This window comes from Sceloporus occidentalis, unplaced genomic scaffold, assembly GCF_023333645.1.
Source record: "Sceloporus occidentalis isolate IW3139 unplaced genomic scaffold, rSceOcc1.0.p SCAF_8, whole genome shotgun sequence".
NCBI classification, from domain to species: Eukaryota; Metazoa; Chordata; class Lepidosauria; order Squamata; family Phrynosomatidae; genus Sceloporus; species Sceloporus occidentalis.
The window spans coordinates 20,879,415-20,897,680 of NW_028316988.1; the positions used below are offsets into that span (position 1 = coordinate 20,879,415).

The following is an 18,266-nucleotide window of genomic DNA, read 5'->3' on the forward strand; positions in this document are numbered from 1 at the left end:
CCCAAGGCAAGGGCAATGAAAGATGGACACCCAATGACACATCCCCTCACACCAGCTATGAGAACCATACAAGCAAGTCAGCAACAGAGGGATATTCACTCCCCCAATCCATTCTCAGCCTTCATCTCTTCCCAGCATCAGACTGTCGAGCAAGTATCCAGCAAAGTCACTAATATAAACTAACTCTTTCATTCTGTTCAACATCTGTTAATGTTTAGCCTTGATGATCACAAGGGCTCCCAAACCCATCTGCCTGGTACCAGGGCTCAGCTCACTATGCAGGATATATTGGCTTTGACTGTGAGTTTGCATGCATTTGGATCCGGCTCTTTGGCTTCCTTTCTGAGTTCTGTTGCTGCCTCTGGTTCTTTTTTTCCTCAGGAATTTCCAAACAAGCAGGAGCTGCATCGCAACATGTTGGGCCTTCTGGGGAACGTTGCTGAGGTACAAGAGCTCCGCCCGCAGCTCATGACTTCCCAGTTCATCACTGTGTTCAGGTGAGGGCACTCTTGCTGTCGCTCAGAGGGTTCAAAGGCCCTTTATTGCTGCTGTCGCTGGCATTTAAAGGCTGGCATCCCAACTAGAATTGGTCCATTCAGTCAGTTGTTTCATGGTGAGTCAATATGTAGATAAATCTAATCAATTTGATCAGTCTACCTTAGATAAGACTAGACAGGAACATAGGCTGATACCTGCTCCACACTAGTGATGTGTTAGATGGGCCTCACAGCCAAAAATTATGCTGAAAAAAGGGGGAGAAAGTGAGGGGCTAAGAGCCCACATTGTGCTTACAGAGTGTATCTTCACTAGCATAGTTACTCAGTGGTTGCACTCCAGCATCCTTCTGCTGAATAATGTCATGCTGCAACTCATTGTTTATCTGCCAGTGCACCTGTCAGTTGTTCCATTGTACAGTGAGGAATGTGCATTGGCTGTGTATGTTGAACTACATGGATAAATAGTGCTGCTCATCAGAAAGTAGTTGCACAAGTTTATGTCACAACTTTAGTTCCATGATAGAGCCCCTGTTTTGCATTCAGAAGGACCCAAGTTCAGTCTTCAATATCACAAGGACATCTTTTTTGAGCTAGTGCCAGTTAATGTAGGAAATGTGGAGCTCATTGAACAGATGGCCTAGACGTGACATCAAAGACGGCTTTCTGTGTTCATAGGCAACAGAAAGAAACCATCCAGAAGTAACGAAAATTAAAATGAACAGTTCAGCAGACCTAATGGCTCCTGGAAAACAAGTATGGGGCAGTGGAAGAGTGATGAAGATTAAGCTTGCCATCAAAGTGTGTTGAATTGCTGATAGCAGAGGGGGAGGGAAGTTCTGGAAGCTGGAGTAAAATGCATCTGGAGGGTACTAAGTCACAGAAAGCTGGTCTAGTTCTAGTCATAGCAGGAGGTGGGAGGGTCTTCTTCCATGTCCCAGTTAAACAAATCTCAGATATTGGTCACATGGGATGAGAACCTCCATGAAAGATTGAAATGGGCATGCAGAATTTTCACAGTGAAAGTCTTTTAGATACCCCTGCTTGAGTCTGTTTGCTTGAGATGGAAAGACTGACCATTGTGATATGTTGTATGGCAGCAACCTGTTGGACAGTGAAGCTGATGGCATCGAAGTGTCCTACAATGCATGTGGGGTTCTCTCTCATATCATGTTTGATGGACCAGAAGCCTGGATGATCTCTGAGCCCCGCAGAGAGGAAGTTGTGGACAGGATGTGGGCAGCCATTCAGCGCTGGGATGTCAATTCCAGGAGAAACATCAACTACCGGTGGGCAGCTTGTATAAAATAAATAGTGCAGTAATCTGGCCAGATGTTTAAAAAGCTGTTGCATTCCAGACCCATGCTTTATCATGTGGCAACAATTTCCAGCAGACTTGTTTGCAAATGTTAAGACATCGCTCCATAACTCAGAAACAAAGATAGATTTGTGAGATTAAATGATTCCTGGAAGATGTTTTAATTACTTTTGTTGATAGAAAAATTTCTAAAATTTTGGTATCTCCTCGCCTTGCAAAAAAGCCACAGATGTGTGCTGTCCATCTTCCCTCCCCTCCACTTTATGCTGATCCTTTCCCCCCCTTTTGGGGTTGTTTGCACAGGTCCTTTGAGCCAATCCTAAGACTCATACCTCAAGGAATTTCTCCTGTGAGTCAACAGTGGGCTACCTGGGCCCTCTACAACCTCGTCTCCGTCTATCGTAAGTTCCTTGTTCCCTCCATTCCTCCCACCCATGTCACACCTGCTTATGATAGACCAGCCGCATCAAGAGTGCCTCCTGATGGAAATAATATACAGTCAGCCCTCCACATTTGCTAGGGTTATGGGCATGACCTCCAAAGCGGGAAAACCACAAATAACTCTAGGCCCTCCCAAACCATATTTAACACACACAAGAAGTATGATCTGTAGATTAAGCTCACTATGAGTACCTTAGAGATTGTGGGATTCCTTCACAAGAACAGAAGCAGGCAGCGGGCATGGCTTGCTGTTGCCTCTCCTGCTGCCCTAAACTATTTTTAATAGGTACTTACAAGCCTTGCCACACTTTTGTAGTCTCTCAATACCATGAGGCTTGCAGTCCCTATTAAAAATGGCATTAGGGCAGCATAGGAGGTGGCAGCAAATAAATGTGAATAATCAAATCTGCAAAAGTCAGACCCACAAATGTAGAGGGCTGACTGTATTGGGCTGAATGTAACATCTTGTTTTATTAATAGTAGACAGTTGCTTTATTAATCTAGGGGACATATTTCTTCCCTCCATCATCTTTTTTTCTCCTGCATCTTCTCTTCCTCTCCTCTTTGTTTTCCTTATCTCTTCCCCAATTCGTCTACTGGGTAGTGTTCCTTCACTAGAAACACCACCACTCAATGTCTGAAAGCATTAAATTGTTTCCCAAAAGCCACATTTTTAAGGTCAGTTTTATCACTGCTATAAAGTAGAGCAGGTGGAAACAAATGCTTATCAAATGGGACAAAGCTAACAAACTGAATTTCAGCACAGAGAAACGTAAGGTACTGCACTTAGGGCAAAAAATAAACATGAAAATGAAATGGACAGATATAGGATGGGAGTCACCTGGCTACATGTGAATCCTAGTAGACCAAAGTTGAACATGAGTCAACAGTGTGATGAGGCAGCTAAAAAGGCCAATGCAATTTTAGGTTACATCAATAAAAGTATAGTGTCTAGAATAGGGAAGTAATAGTGCCACTCTATTCTGCTCTGGTCAGGCCCCACCTGGAATACTGTGTCCAGTTTTGTGCACCACCATTAAAAAAGGATGTTGAGAAACTGGAGCGTGTCCAAAGGAGGGTGACCAAAATGGTGAAGGGTCTGGAAACCATGTCCTACGAGGAGAGACTTAGGGAGCTGGGTATGTTTAGCCTGGAGAAGAGAAGGTTAAGAGGGATATATGTTTAAATATTTTGAAGGGATGTCATTTTGAAGATAGAGCAAGCTTGTTTTCTGCTGCTCCAGAGATTAGGACCCAGAACAATGGATACAAGTTCCAGGAAACGAGATTCCACCTTAACATTAGGAGGAACTTCCTGAGAGTAAGGGCTGTTCAACAGTGGAACACACTTCTCGGAGTGTAGTGGAGTCTGCTTCCTTGGAGGGCTTTAAACAGAGACTGGATGACCATCTGTTGAGAATGCTTTGATTGTGATTTCCTGCATGGCAGGGGTTGGACTGGATGGTCCTTGCGGTCTCTTCCAATTCTATGATTCTATGAAATGGGAGCCAACCATCTTTTTTTCCTTTCCATATGCAGCTGAAAAATACTGCCCCCTGCTGATCAAAGAAGGCGGACTCCTTCTCCTGAGGGATATGATTAAAATGGCTTCAGCAAGACCAGAAACAAAGGAAATGGGACGGTAGGTTTACTGACCACGTTTCAGTACTATCCTCTTAATAGGAAAAAAACTCCTACAAAAAACCCACCTTAGCTGGGGTTAGAGGCACAGGATCTCCAAGAAAGTGGAAAACCCACAAATAAAAAACCACTGTGTATTTTTTTTACCTGTGCACAAAGTGTCTGAGGCCTGTTACAGACTGCCAAAATAAAGCTGCTTCGGGTCTCTTTGGAGGTATGCTGTTTAAATGATGCATGCACCCTAAGAATCCGGAAGCTGCACCAAAGCTGTACTCCAGTGCTTAGGATTGGAGTGTGGCTTTGGCGCGACCTCCGGACTCTTAAGACCCATGCATCATTTAAATAGCATACCTCCAAAGAGACCCGGAGCAGCTTTATTTTGGCAGTCTGTAACAGGCCTAAGTCTCTGAATTACAACTTCTTAAAAAGCTTACCCACCACTGTACCAAGGCTTCATAATAATACCATTTTACCCATGTGTTTTCTTTCCCTCCCCAAATCTGTTTATTGTGAGGCTTGTCACCAAAATTGGCTCACAAGGCTGACACTTTGCTGGTTTCCTAATCTCCTCCTCATTTCCCTTTCTAGGAACGTCATAGAACACTGCAATAACTATATGGATGAGAACATGGACACGTCAAGATAGAGGTGAGAGTGTGGCGATCCACCTCCCACCCGTGCCGTTTCCAGCGTCTCTCCAGCTCACTGTACATAGGTTGGACTTTCTCACCAGCTTAGCTGTTGGAAGGAGCTCTTGATTAATTCATTGTATGTGTGTTTGCGTGTGTGTATGTCTAAAAAGACCCTCAACAAATGAGGGAGAATCAGTGCTCCTGAGCATAATTTGCTGGGGCGGACCATTTTGCACATGGAGAACAAAAATGGCTTTCTTTTGAATAATGGATTCCCTCCCCACTTTCCTTTCTTGTTTAATGAAAAGGACAAATTGGAGTTTGTGTGAGTATGATTTCTCTGAATGAAAGAAAGAAAGAAAGAAAGAAAGAAAGAAAGAAAGAAAGAAGAAGCGATGATAACATGATGTGTGTCTGTTAACCTTTTGTAGAGAGAACTGAAAGCCACAAATGGAGGGTGAACATGGCAACCTGGCTGTAATTTGGAAATACTCTTCTCCCGTCCTATCTGCCTCCACCAGTGGTTTCTTTAAACTTCCAGGTGATTGCTGTGCCATTTGTCTTGCATGCGGTCTTGTGATGCTTGCAACAACAAAAAAGGAGGGGAGGGGAAGGATTTTGGTTCAAAATCAACAGGTTGGCTCCAGGATCTGCCTTTCTGCAGATAGAAGGGGGTCTCTTCCTGGAAAGGGCCCCATCATATTTGGGAGAGATCTTTTTGCCTTCCACAATACAACTCGCTCAATTTGGCAGTATCTCCTCAGTCTTGTGGTGTGTGCCTACATCTGAATGTAACATAGTGTTTGGATGGGTCCCCTTTCAAGACATATACCAGCACTGGGCAAAGTGCAAATCACTGGCCACACAGGCACTGTGAAGCCCTGCAGTGCCCCCCAATGCCCTGGGTTTTTTTGCCACCTTGTATGCTCGCTGGGGCATAAAATTTAGGCCATTTTTTTAAATTTTTTTTTAGCAAGAAGGGAACAAGAGGTGACTTCCATTCACTTCCTTTTGTTTTTAAAAAGGAATCTTTTGGACCTAAAATGGCAGAGAAGGGGGACTAAAGCGTGGTGAAAATGCCCTCACACTCCCAGACAGCATTTGGGATAAACAGTTTTTTAACACAGTGTTGTCTGTGTTGGTGGTGCAGCCCTCCAAGGTATTCTGGAAAGCTAATGCCTTGCCCAGATGTTCACCCCTTGGCTGCACATTGGTTACATTGGCCAGCCAGCAGTCCAGATGCTCCTGTTTGTACCTGACCAGGCGGAGGAGCCAAGCCAAAACAGCCGGCTTTGTAGAGCCAGGTGGAACCTTACTGATCACTTGATCTGCCCTGCCTTGATAGCTAGTGGCAGTGCTATCTTCTTGGCCATCCAAACCTGTGGCCCCAAAGTGCGACAGAGACCAAGCCAACATGGCTGGTGGCTGTTAGGCCAGTAAGGTTCAAAGAACACTAGTGGTCCAGCTGTTGAAATCCTTGGTTGAAAACCAAATCAATATTTGTCACTGAGGGGAAAAGAAGAGTGGATTATGGGTTGCCTGGGTTGCCCTTACTGGTATTTTGTACTGCAAATTAATTTCTGGATGTGGGTGGCAAGTTTTTAATGCCATAAAATCAGAGAAATGTGGAGAGGTGCAAGTTATTCAGAATTTAACTTTTCTCTCTCCTCCTTTCCCAAGTAGAGAAAGTGTACATCTTGTGAAAGACTGAATCCCGAAAAATCTTGTCTCTGGAGTTTTGCATTCTTTGTTGTAAACTACAGACAAAACCAAGCAGAGTCGTTTTATTTTAATATGATGAATTGTAAGTTCCTTAGGGATTTATCATTACTGCCATGTTTTTCATGACCAGGGAACAGAAATGAAAAAGATCCGGAGCTACTCCAATGAAACAGGCCACATTGTTTGGGGTGCAACCAAACCCACAGTGCTAAAAACAAGTGGAGCTCACTGGGAAAAGGGGGAATAGGGCAAGTTAAGCCCCATAACAACAGTGTTGTGAGTGCATAATTTCACTTTTCTCCATTGATGCCTAATGGGGTGAGAGATCTCTGGCTGTGCCATTCACTCCTGTGGCAAAAGTAAAGCACTCTTCTCATAAATACAGTTTCTGTCAAGGCAAACCCACTTTGTCATTCATACCAGATAATTTGAACTTGACCCCTACCTCTCAAAAGTGCCTGAAATAGATGGACTTCTTACCTAGGCTCATCATAGCGGTTGCCATTTGGCTAGGCTTTGGCCTGAAATGACGCATTGCTGCTCAGCTGAATAGGAGGAAATACTCTTGTATTTACATATGCCAAGAGCCCAAGAGAGGCTTCTCCCTGTCTCTCCTCCAACTCAAACCTAGAGAAACCAGCCACCATTTCTTAGGGCTGAGGGCTTAGAAAAAAGATGCTAAAATGCACAGGGAAACATTGGTAGCATGGAAAGATGGGGAGAGGGAGAATAGATTTCAGTTGCAATGGATTCCAATTGCAAGAATTAGGTGAACTTAGGTGAAAACCAGAATGGTGTAGTGGACTGAGAGTTGGGGTAGGATAACCCACTGGGACATTTGGAGAAATTGTACTCCTTCATCTTCAGAGGAAACCAATGGCAAATCTCCTCTGAAGAAATGTTGCCAGGAAAACCCTATCACAGAGTAGACATCAGTGGGAATTAACTTGAAGTCATATCAAAACATAATAAAGGCAAGTAGTTAAAAAGGTCTTATTCAACTAAAAACATGTCCCTGAATCATTAATTGAGCAGCATTTTTTTTTAAATTCAGTATTGAAATCCAAAAAGTCTGGGTAGCAGGCCCCATCTTAGAAGAGGCATTTCTTTAATTTAATTTCTTGATTAATTGACTAAAAATGGTCTGCTATGGCTTATTAAACCAGGCAAGAGGCAAAGGATCAGTTTTTGTTCTAACTGTAGCTTCTGGAATCTAACTTGAATTAGGGATGTCAGATGTCCTTCTTTTAGACAACCTTGCAGGTGATTCCCATGATTTGTTTAATATTGGCCATGCTTGGTGACAGGGGAGGGAGGGAGGGAGTATGAACATCCATAGCAGCTGAAGGGCTGACTACCCCACTTTGGATCTTGCAATGAAAAATGTTATAGAGTATAGAGTTCTGAGGGATTGCCTTTCATTGTGTCTGGGATTCACACTTTCCTTGAGCTTGAATTGCCATAATTGCAGCTATCTTGTCCTGTAGATTTCTGTGAGATCTTAAGCATGACAGACTTCCCCTGGATTGGGGCGCTCAGCGTTTTCTACAGAGCTGCAACATCCTTCTCCATCCCATTTCAATCCTAAACTTCCATTAGAGCCGAGAGCTCATGCCATATCTCTCAAGCTCAGCACAGCCACCCTCAAATTTCTGAGATCCAGGTAGAACTCCATTCCTCCTGCTACTCTGTTCAGGTATCCTTTTTGTTTCATCTTGTGTGGGGACAAAACAGGTGAGCGTTTCCCCATTTGCACTTAGATTGGGAAGGCTAGCCATGGATCTCCTCGGTATCCCTTGGTGACTTGAAAACACAAAATGTCAAAGCAGCCTTTCTTATTGCTGCTCTTGAACCTGATAAGAGAAGCAGTTTTTTAGACTACACCTCCCAGAGTCCCATGGGCAGCATGCTTTTCCAAGCTTAAGGCTAGATATACCATGAGGTCATCTAGCCTCAGATTGTTTGTGCTATTGGCAGAAACTCATGGGTTAAAACCCTTTGAAGGCATATGCTCTGTTATTGGAGGGGGCTCCCGCTTTGCCTTAAATTGGGGTATCCCCACTGTATCTGTCCCTAGAATCAGAACAGAATCATAGGGTTGGAAGGAACCCTAGGGCTATCCAGTCCAACCCCATACTGCCATGCAGGAATGCACAATCAAAGCACCCCTGACAGATGACCATCCAGCCTGTTTAAAAACCTCCAAAGAAGGAGAAACTACCACTCTCTGAGGGAGGGAGTTCCACTATGAAACAGCTCTTACTGTCTTGAAGGTCTTCCTAACGTTGGGTAGAACCTGTTTTCCTCTAGTTTGAATCCATTGTTCCGTGTCCTGTTCTCTGGAGCAGCAGAAAACAAGCTTGCTTGCAGTATTGACACCCCTTCAAATACTTAAACAGGGCTGTCATGTCACCACTTAACCTTCTCCAAGCTGAAGATATCCAGCTCCCTAAGCCTCTCCACATAGGATTTTATGGTTTCCAAAGGTTTCACCGTTTTGGTCATCCTCCTCTGGACATCCTCCAGCTTGTCAACATCCTTTTTGTATTGTAGTGCCCAGAACTGGACACAGTATTCCAGATGAAATCTGACCAAAGAATCGAATGGTACTATTAGTTTATTCATTCTAGAGAAGAAGATGCAGTGAACTTGTTTTCTTCTTCTCCAGTGAACAAGAACCAATGGATTCAAATGACAAAAGAGATGCTGCCTAAGCAGTTGGAGGAAAGTAATGACTGTAAGAGCAGTTTGGCACTGGAATAGATGATCTCAGAAGCCAATGGACGCTCCATCTTTGGAAGCTTTTAAACAGATGGGTATTTTCCAGGTGTGCTTTAGTTGTATATTCCTACAAGTCATGGGGCTGGACTAGCTGGTCCTTGGAGTCCCTTCCAAAACTACTTTTGAGTTCTACAGTTGGTGGTTCAAGGAGCCACTTTGTCCATGAGATGTGAAGGTAGACAATGCAGCAACGTTGCTGAAGAGATCTGGATCTGTTGGCAAGCCTTTCTCACACACATATATAGCCCACATCCCTGGGTGAAAGGTGAAAACCAGAATATAATGAGAGAGAGTTTTGTCTCTCTTGGCAAGAAGGCCTCAATAGCTGCTTTCCCCAAATACGAAACCTTTTACAGAGCCTCTTGATATGGAAGTGAGTTAAATCCTTGCTTCATAAACAGAAGCTTGCTGCTTTGGTGATTCAGTTCTGGTTTCAAATGTCTATTCTTGTGCTAGTCTAATTTTTTCCTTGGTTCCAGATGTAACCAAGAATCCAAAAGGAAAATACAGTCAGCCCTCAGTATCCATGGGTTCTTTATCCATGGATTCCATCATCCGCAGCTTGAAAATATTCAAAAATATGCTAATTCCAAAAAACAAACCTTGATTTTGCCATTGGATGTTAGGGGCACCATTTTACCATGCCATTGTTTCCAATGGGCCTTGAGCACTCATGGATTTTGGTATCCACAGGAGTCCTGAAACCAAAGCCCAGTGGATACCGAGAGATGAAAAGAGGATATTTCCCAAAATACAGCTGTGTCTATTTCCCAGGTTCCCTGTTCCAATTCACACCTGAAAGGAAGCTGGGGAGGGGCGAAGTGGCTTCACTGCTGATCCCTTGCCATTTTAAACTGAATTAACTATTCCTGTAGTCTCCGGGTTGAACGGCCTCCTCTTGGTCTCGGTGTCTGTGATGAGAGTTTTATTTTGGGCTATGACTAACTATTTTGTTTGCTGTCATATGTTCTCAATAAACGAGGAAGACTATTCAGCATTGCCTCTTCAGTAATTGTGTGTTTGTGTGTTTTGGAGGCGCAGTTATCTCCTACCTCTAAACTGTCTGAGATGGGGGCAAGCAGTGGTCCTTTTTCAGGTGTTGTTGGACTGCAGCTCCCATCAGACCTAGTCAGCGTAGCCACTTCTTCCGCAGGCCCTCCGGCTCCACTGGCAAATAATACCTCCCAGAATCCTAGTCAAAAACCAAATTAGGATATTGGTGGAGGAGGTCATCATGGAGGGAGATGTCCACATCAACATTGGCCGCCTCATCTGCCTTCGTCCCGAGGCAGGCCCTGTCATGTTGGGATGGAGAACCATGATCCCGACTTAGGTCCATCTCTTCCCCAGACTCGGAGTCAGAGTCTAGAGATGAACGATCTACAAGACATGGGACTAGGAACCTCAGTCGATACCGAAGCCTCTGGATCGGCTCCCTGAGCAGCCTCTGGGGCTCTAGATCTGGCGGAAGGCTCCTTGCATCTCGATCTCGGTGCAGGAGAAGCTGAACAGGCCCATTTAGAGGCTGGACGATTGAAGGACTTATCCCTCTTGGAGGAAAACTGTCCTTGGTATGTTTCCGTTTGGAGGACCTACTAGCCTCAGAACTATAGTCCTTGAGGATCTTTCTTTGGCCTTATCAGACGTCTTAGGAACTTTGGAGGCCTTTTCCTTGGGTTTTCAGCCACCTTGGGTTTAGACTTGTCCTTACTTGAGGACGAATGGGCCTTAGGAGAGCCCTCCAAGGCGGGAGCAGAGGCCGGTCTCAAGGCCTGGCCCCATAGTGCCACCTTCAACTTCAGGCCCCTATTCTTGAGGGCCTGCGCAATCATGGACTTACAGCAAGGACATGTCTTGGGGTTATGGGCTTCCCCCAAACAGAAAAGACAGGACTTGCGGTGGTCCGAAGTAGAGATTTTAGCCCTGTGTCGTTTGAAGGAATCCGCCTTCTTCATTGTAAAATCACTAGATGTCAGAGTAGTCAAACAAGCTGTTGAGTCTAGTTGCTAGCACTGCGGATGAAGGCAACTGAGCAAAGAGTGGGAACGCTAAGGGACTATATAAAAATAGGGGGAGCCGCCGGCAAAAAGTTGCCATCTGAAGTTTGCCCGGTGATTCCAGAACGTTCTGAGCATTCCTGCGCAGGCAACAACAGCAACAAAGCCATTGTCAGCCTGTAGCAGCCTGCCAAGAGTCAAGTGTGAGTTTTTATGGATCCCACAAAATAATAATAATAATAATAATAATACACACACAACCATGCCTGAAATTCTGGACAGCCTTCCCTGTATCTGTGGAAGTAGGCTAGTTTTCAAAGGGAGCCAATGCAGAAAATAAGACCAATCTAAAGGTAGCCATGTTGGCCAAAGTACAATAGCATCCAAAGTCCACCAAACAGGGATGCCTTTATTGGACCAACCAAAATGCACATTTTACATGTGGCAAACCTTCGAAGCTCCACTGGCTTCTTCATCAAACAAAGGTGTTAAAGAAACCATCCATGAGGAAGTGAGAGGCCCAGCATCATTCGCACCTGGAACTTTGCTGCCTTTGTCTTCCCAGGGTCCCTTTGCTCCCTGTTTCTTTTTGGGACCCAAAATGTATTTCCCACAAGGTGGAATCCTCACCGCAAATGCCACAAAATGGATGGCCTTCAACACTCATGGGCCCAAAACACACTGCAGAAATGATCCAGTTTGAGACCGCTTTAACTGCCTTGGCTCAATGCTAGGGAATTCTGGGAACTGTAGTTTTGTGAGACGTTTAGCCTCCTCTGTCAGAGAGCTCTGGAGCCACAATAAACGTCAATTCCCAGAATTCCATAGCAGGGAGCCAGGGCGTTTAAAGCGGTGTCAAACCGGATTATTCCTGCAGTGCGGACGCATATACTTCTGGCATGGAACCTCTTTTCCTCGCTTTCGGTCCTTGAAGCCACAATTGGCTATTATTCTCTCGTCACTGGCCAATCAGAATCTTTCTCTCTCCAGCCACGCCCCCTTCTCTGCATAACAACTCCTTTCCATCCAATCCGCGTGCGGGGGGCGTGGCCTCAGTACTTCCGCTTTGAGCCACTCTGAACTAAGGCGGCGGTGGAGGCGGTTGTTTCTGTCGCTGCTCCTGGCGCTGGAGGCTCTCTCTCTTTGGGCGGAGGATGCGGCGGCGCCTGGGGCTGCTTTCCCGGGGAGGGTGGGTGGTTCGGGCGGCCCAGACGGGGCTCAGCTGGGGCGTCACGGCGGTGCTCTTCCTCCACCCGACCGGTGAGTCCTTTCCCCGGTCTAGGAGCTGGACTGCAAGGCCCATCATCCCCAGAAGCAGCTCCCAACCCCACTCCTGGACTGCCACTCCCATCATCCTCACCACTGGATGGAGGAAGGGAAGGGGAGAAGAAAGATAGAGAAGGAAGAGGGGAAGGAAGGAGGAGGGAGAGAAAGAAGAGGGAAAAGAAGGAAAGGAAGAAAGAAAGAAGTGGGTAAGGAAGAAAGCGGAAAAAGGAGGAGGAAAGAGGAGGGAAAGGGAGGAAGGAAGAAGAAGGAAAAGAAGGAGGAAAGAGGAGGAAAGGGAGGAAGGAAGAAGAGGGAAAAGAAGGAGGAAAGAGGAGGAAAGGGAGGAAGGAAGAAGAGGGAAAAGAAGATAGAAAGAATGAAAGAATTGGGTAAGGAAGAAGGAGGGAAAAGAAGGAGGAAAGAAGAGAAAGAAAAAGGGAAGGAGGAAAGAAGAGGGAAAAGGAGGTAAGAGGAAGGCGAGGAAAAGAAGAGGAAAAAGGAGGAAAGAGGGTAAAGAAGAAGGGAGGAAGGAAGGGGGAAAGAAGGAAGGAAGATGTGGGAAAGGAAGGAAGGAAGGAAAAGAAAAAACAAGGAAAAGGAAGAGGGAAAGAAAGGAAGGAAGAAGAGGGGAAAGAAGATAGGAAGAAGGGAAGAAAGATAAAAGAGGGGGCAAAGGAAGGAAGGAAGGAAGGAAGGAAGGAAGGAAGGAAGGAAGGCAGGCGACAAGTAAGGCAGTCCCTAGGGGCTGGACTGGCGTGGCCCTGGTGCTGGGGCTCAAACTACAGGAGAAGCAATTCCAGTTCAACATTAGGAGGAACTTCCTGACAGTAGTAAGGGCTGTTTGACAGTGGAAGACACTCCTTCCTCCAAGTGTAATGGAGTCTCCTTCCTTGGAGGTTTTTAAGCAGAGTCTGGATGGCCATCTGTCAATGGGGATGCTTTGACTGAGAGTTCCTGCATGGCAGAATGGGGCTGGACTGGATCAGGGCCCTTCTGTCCTCTTCCAACTCTAGGATTCTAAGTGAACCCTTTTAGTTTCAACAGGCTTTTGGAGGTGACAGCTCAAAGGGAAAGGATTATGTGGTTTTATTCTGCGATTCTTCAGACATCCCTTTGGAAAGTTAGGGCCAGGGTCACGATTTGCATTTTTCTGGATCCTGTTATGTTCTGCCCCACCTGAGGCAGGGTGACCCAATGTCCTCCTTTTCCAGGACATGCCCTACATCCCAACCTTCTGTCCAGGAAGAATTCCCAAATTAAATTTGAGTCTAGGTTCTCTTAAAATGTATTATTTTAGTGACCAAATTATATATTTGTTTCCAGTGTATGTTCAAAACATGTGTATGTTTATATCTTTAGCATTTTCTCCTACTTTTTCAGATCTACGGAGGCAGCTACTGGAGGGGGAACTACTTCAGCCGCTGGTGTTTGTCTCCTTGGTTTTCGTCTCGGTCTTGCTATACTACATGGTCTCCCTCATGGATCCTGGATATGTTGAGCACGACGAAGATGAAAAGGTACATTCGTGGGTGTTGAAGGCAAGCATCCTGTTCTGCACCATCCCTTGCAATGAACTATATATTGTACGCCTTCAAATACTATATATATATATTAATGTATAAGGCTAGAAATTCTAGTCAAAAAGTTGCCCCCCAAACACCTGAGTCGATTTATCCACGGATCAATATAAATATTATACTTTAACTCTTATTTAAAAAGGGAACCAGGTGAAAGGTAAGAGTGTCATTTATACTGGAAGCGCTGACCTTCCTCTATTCTCTGATCCATCCAGTTTTTAGGGTGAGTGCAAACTGTGATGCCTTCTGGAATTAAGTTCTTTGGCATTGTTTCCTTTTGCTTCACCCTTTACATCTTTTGATACAGGCCCCTAATTTTACGCTCGACTTATCCATGAGTCATATCAAAATCCATAAATTTGGTCCTCAGACCTGCCCTCCACTTATCCATGAGGTCGACTTATAGTCATGTATACATGATAGTTCCCGACTTATGGTGACCCTAAGCTCTACTCTGGTGCTGCAACAAACTACATTTCCCAGAATTGCATAACATTGAGCCATGGCAGTTAAAGTAGTGTCACACCAGATTATTTCTGCAGTGCAGCTGCAGCCTTCATACAAGTTCTTGACATGGTTTCCATAGTGCTGGTGTAGAGCATCTCCATGTGTGGATATTTCCACTAAAATGAGGGAATGTTACTTTGCACCCAAGATCTGAATAGCAGTTTATGGAGACATTTATTTTTTGCAACTCACAGCTGATATATTTTTTCTCTGAGCTTAGCTTCTAGCACTAAACTGTTTTTTTACAGTGAGGATGTTAGCTGTTTTGGATTCTTTGAATAAGGCTTGACGTTCTTCAAACTCACATTTTCCATGCTCTCTTTTTGAAGGAGTCGGTGAGCAAAGAACAGAAAATAGTGATATCTCAGCATGTTCCTGCTGTTCAGCTCCGACGCTGTGGATATTGCATGCTGAAGGTAGGCATTTTGCACATGGGACTTTGTGAGAGCTGCATGGAATCAAACCCTGCTCTCCAGAGTCATAATCCAACACTCAAACCACTTTGCCATGCTTGCTTCCCCAACAATATATCAAACTTGGGAAGCTCTGACAGTGAAGCTCCTTTTCCTAAAGGCATTTTACACTCATTTACCCTCTTTTCCTTCCTCTGTCTAGCTTAGTTTTTTAGCATCCCTGCCACTGCTTGCCACAAAGTGCCTCGCTACCAGGAGTAGTCAGGATGCATCAGCATTCTCTGTTGCATCACAGACATCTTTTTTTATGGGATGTTACATGGCTTAAAATGTAACTTTTGGGAGATGGAGCAAAATCATTGTAGTGACATGGCATCACAACAACATCTCCCAATGCAGGTTCTCTGCCATCAGCACCCATTTTACGAATTGTATGCATCACTTTGGCTGCCAGTCCCAGCCCAAAGGATGCAACGCCACTCCTCTCTTAACACCCACCCATCTTCTTGTGTTCAGCAACAAAAAATTGAGAAGTTGTGTTGTTTTGTGCCCTTTTCTCTCTGTTTTGCTGTACATACATATTCAGTAAGGGATTCTTGGGGTGCTCCTTTTTCAGAGGCTTTGTGCCTGTCATACTGATGGGTCCAGCATGACCCAAGGCTTTCTGCTCTCTCTCCTCTCTTGCAGCAGCCAATGCGAGCCAAACACTGCCGGGAGTGCCAACACTGTGTCCGACGCTATGACCACCATTGCCCCTGGATTGAGAACTGCATTGGGGAAAGGAACCACCCACTTTTCATTGTCTATTTGGCCGTTCAGCTCGGGGTTCTCTTGTGGGCTATGGTGGTGGCTTGGTAAGTAAATTGAGAGCTTCCTTCTCTTGACAGCAGTACATATGAAAGGGGTCTAGGAGGTTTAGTTGACCACATGCTGAACACGAGTCAGCAATGTGATGCAGCAGCTAAGGAGGCCAATATTATTCTGGCTGTATGAATAGAAATAGGGGCCTGTTACAGACAGCCAAAATAAAGCTGCTTCGAGTCACAGTGGAGGTATGGTGTTTCAATCATGCATGCGTCCTAAGAGTCCAGAAGTTGCACCAAAGCCACGCTCCAGCCCTAAGGACTGGAGCGTGGCTTTGGTGTGGCTTCTGGACTCTTAAGGACGCATGCATCATTGAAACACCATACCTCCACTGTGACTCGAAGCAGCTTTATTTTGGCTGTCTGTAACAGGCCATAGTGTCTAGAGATTGAGGGAAGTGATAGTGCCACTCTGTTCTGCTTTGGTCAGACCTCACCTGAAATCTAGTGTCCCATTCAGGGCCCCACAATTCAAGAAGGATTTGGACAGGCTGAAGTGTATTTTGAGGAGGGCGACCAAAATGCTGAAGTGTCTAGAAACCATCAAGCCCTGTGAGGATCAGTTTAAGGAGCTGGGTATGTTTAGTCTGGGGAAGAGAAAGTTAAGAAGGGACATGATGGCTCTCTTTATATATTTGAAGGGATGCCGTATTCAGGATGGAGCAAGCTTGTTTCTGCTGCTCCAGGGAGCAATATATTCAAGCTGTGGGGAAAGAGATTCTACCTAAAACATTAGGAAGAGCATCCTGGCAGAACTGTTTGACAGTAGATGCTCCTGCCTCTGAGAATGGTGAAGTCTCTTTGGAGGGTTTTCAGCAGAGGCTGGATGACCATTTGTTGGGAGTGCTTTGATTCTGCATGGCAGAATGGGGTTGGATTGGAGGGCCCTTGGGGTCTCTTCCAACTCTATATTTCTGTGATTCCCCAACTTTGAATTGGGAGAGGGAATAATGACGATCAACAACTCCTTTTCCCCTTTCCTATTATTATTAAAATACAGGTCTGGCCTCCATTTTAAGCAGTTTTCATGGGTGTGGCTCCAACACACCTTCTTCCTGCTCCTCTCCTTCCTGGTGATTGTCGTGTGCACTGTGGTTGCGGTGCTGCTGCTGGGCTCCCACCTCTACCTAATCTCATGTAACACTACCACTTGGGAGTTCATGTCCCGCCATCGCATCTCTTACCTGAGGAAGTGCGAGGTGGAGAACCCATTTGATCAAGGGCTCTTCCTCAACCTCTGGAGGTTCTTCTGCTCATGCCGCCTGGTTGCGTGGGAAAATCTATACCCCCAGGAGGAAAGCAGTGGGACCTAAAGGCTCAGACAGGGCAGACTGCAAAACAAAACACTGCATTTTCTCCCAAGACATCAGAGGAAGAAGGAAAGAAGGCTGTGGTTTTTTCACCAGTGGATGAAGGTCTTTCCTACAATCTGAGACCAGGTGAGCTCTTTTGAGGCAGAGCAAATGTGGGACGTTGACTCTGGAGGGTAGTATTTGCAAACTCTGCCACTCTGAGAAATGGAAGGGAGCGTCCAGGTTTCTGTGGCCAAAAGGTTAGTGTGCCACCTAGGCAGGCAATGTTGCTGCTTGAAAGCCATACCCTTGAAGTGGCAGTAGCAAATTTGGGAGCTTTCTCAAGGTGAGACTGATTTATTTATTACCATTTTAATGGTTGTGGAAACTGTTGTCTCCACGCTTTTCACGTTGTGCCTTAAAAGCTGGCTGAAGGCTTAAGTTAAAAAAAAACCTTTTAAAAAAAATTTAAAAACCAAGACTGTTATATGTTTGTTAAATTTTTTAATAAATTCAATGTGTAAGTTAAGAAATATTGCATGTTCGGATAGTTGACTTTTGAGATGGAGGTTCCTTAACGTGACAAAAATTCTTCCTTTGGCTTCAAACAAATTGCCCTTTTCTGATCAAACTCTTTGTACATGCAAGAGCTAGGTCAAGATTTGTTTTTACTGCAGTTCCCAGAATACCTCAGCTAGCATGGACACACTGGGGATTCTGGGAACTGTAGCCCCCCCCCTACACACACACCCGCTCCATGCCCAAAGTTTGTTTTTTCTGACAGGCAATGGCTCTCCAGGGCTTCATCTGCATTGCCCCCTTACCAAACTTTTTACTTCATTGGCACTTAAATGGGGCAAGATTAGAACCTGAAGCCTTCTGTATATAAAGGTGTCCCAAAGCCAGCCTTTGTGACAAATCTTTGAGAGCTGGATCTTAATGAAAAGTCAAAACAATCCCACTTTTCTACAACTGCCGGGATCCTTCAGCCATCATCACCAATGGCCATGTATGCTGGGGCATTCTAGAAACTGCAAAGCCTCCCACATTTCACAGAAGGAAATTAAGATACAAGTGACCCCTCTTTTCCCTCTCTTGGCTGAATTAATTAAATTCACATTTCTTGTGCATTTTGAACTCAGTTTGCAGCAGCTGAAATAAGCTAAGACCAAAGGAGGAAAACCGGAGAAGAAAGAATCTGATACTTTTTAAAAGCAGCTGAAAAAGTGGTATGAGAGGATTAATAGGGAGCGTCTGTGCCGAATCAGGACACTTGGAAGATATAGATAGATGCTGTAGTCCAAGAAAGGAACAGTTATAAAC

The 18,266-nt window shown here is 45.0% G+C and overlaps 2 protein-coding genes across 4 annotated transcripts in view; both read left to right on the forward strand.

The window, feature by feature from the left end:
• Positions 1 to 13,701, forward strand: part of ZER1 (zyg-11 related cell cycle regulator) — a 27,528-nt gene extending 13,827 nt beyond the window's left edge. Inside the window, exons 12-17 of one of the 2 annotated variants that reach the window (XM_089535178.1) lie at positions 382 to 497; positions 1,595 to 1,783; positions 2,116 to 2,213; positions 3,792 to 3,894; positions 4,482 to 4,541; positions 13,672 to 13,701. In XM_089535178.1, the coding sequence (XP_089391304.1) occupies positions 382 to 497; positions 1,595 to 1,783; positions 2,116 to 2,213; positions 3,792 to 3,894; positions 4,482 to 4,539 (564 nt within the window). In that variant the 3' untranslated portion in view covers positions 4,540 to 4,541; positions 13,672 to 13,701. Of the gene's footprint in view, positions 1 to 381; positions 498 to 1,594; positions 1,784 to 2,115; positions 2,214 to 3,791; positions 3,895 to 4,481; positions 10,023 to 13,671 lie in introns of those variants that run through there. The other variant, XM_089535177.1, reaches the window with a different exon arrangement.
• Positions 4,481 to 17,431, forward strand: ZDHHC12 (zDHHC palmitoyltransferase 12). 2 transcript variants are annotated; one of them, XM_089535180.1, is made up of 5 exons: positions 4,481 to 4,541; positions 13,672 to 13,808; positions 14,705 to 14,791; positions 15,476 to 15,642; positions 16,652 to 17,431. In XM_089535180.1, the coding sequence occupies exons 1-5, from the start codon at positions 4,514 to 4,516 to the stop codon at positions 16,962 to 16,964; spliced, it is 732 nt and encodes a 243-aa protein (XP_089391306.1). In that variant the 5' UTR covers positions 4,481 to 4,513; the 3' UTR covers positions 16,965 to 17,431. The 2 variants fall into 2 exon arrangements, with proteins under 2 accessions (XP_089391306.1, XP_089391305.1); XM_089535179.1 differs by lacking the exon at positions 4,481 to 4,541 and adding an exon at positions 11,971 to 12,285.
• The last annotated feature ends 835 nt before the right edge of the window (positions 17,432 to 18,266 follow it).

Bases quoted from the DNA above. Each gene is read 5' to 3' on its own strand.
- ZDHHC12 (XM_089535179.1), top strand. From the start codon at position 12,180: ATGCGGCGGCGCCTGGGGCTGCTTTCCCGGGGAGGGTGGGTGGTTCGG. The intron at 13,809-14,704 runs GTACATTCGTGG...CTCTTTTTGAAG, and splicing joins AGCACGACGAAGATGAAAAG to GAGTCGGTGAGCAAAGAACA. The intron at 14,792-15,475 runs GTAGGCATTTTG...CCTCTCTTGCAG, and splicing joins GTGGATATTGCATGCTGAAG to CAGCCAATGCGAGCCAAACA.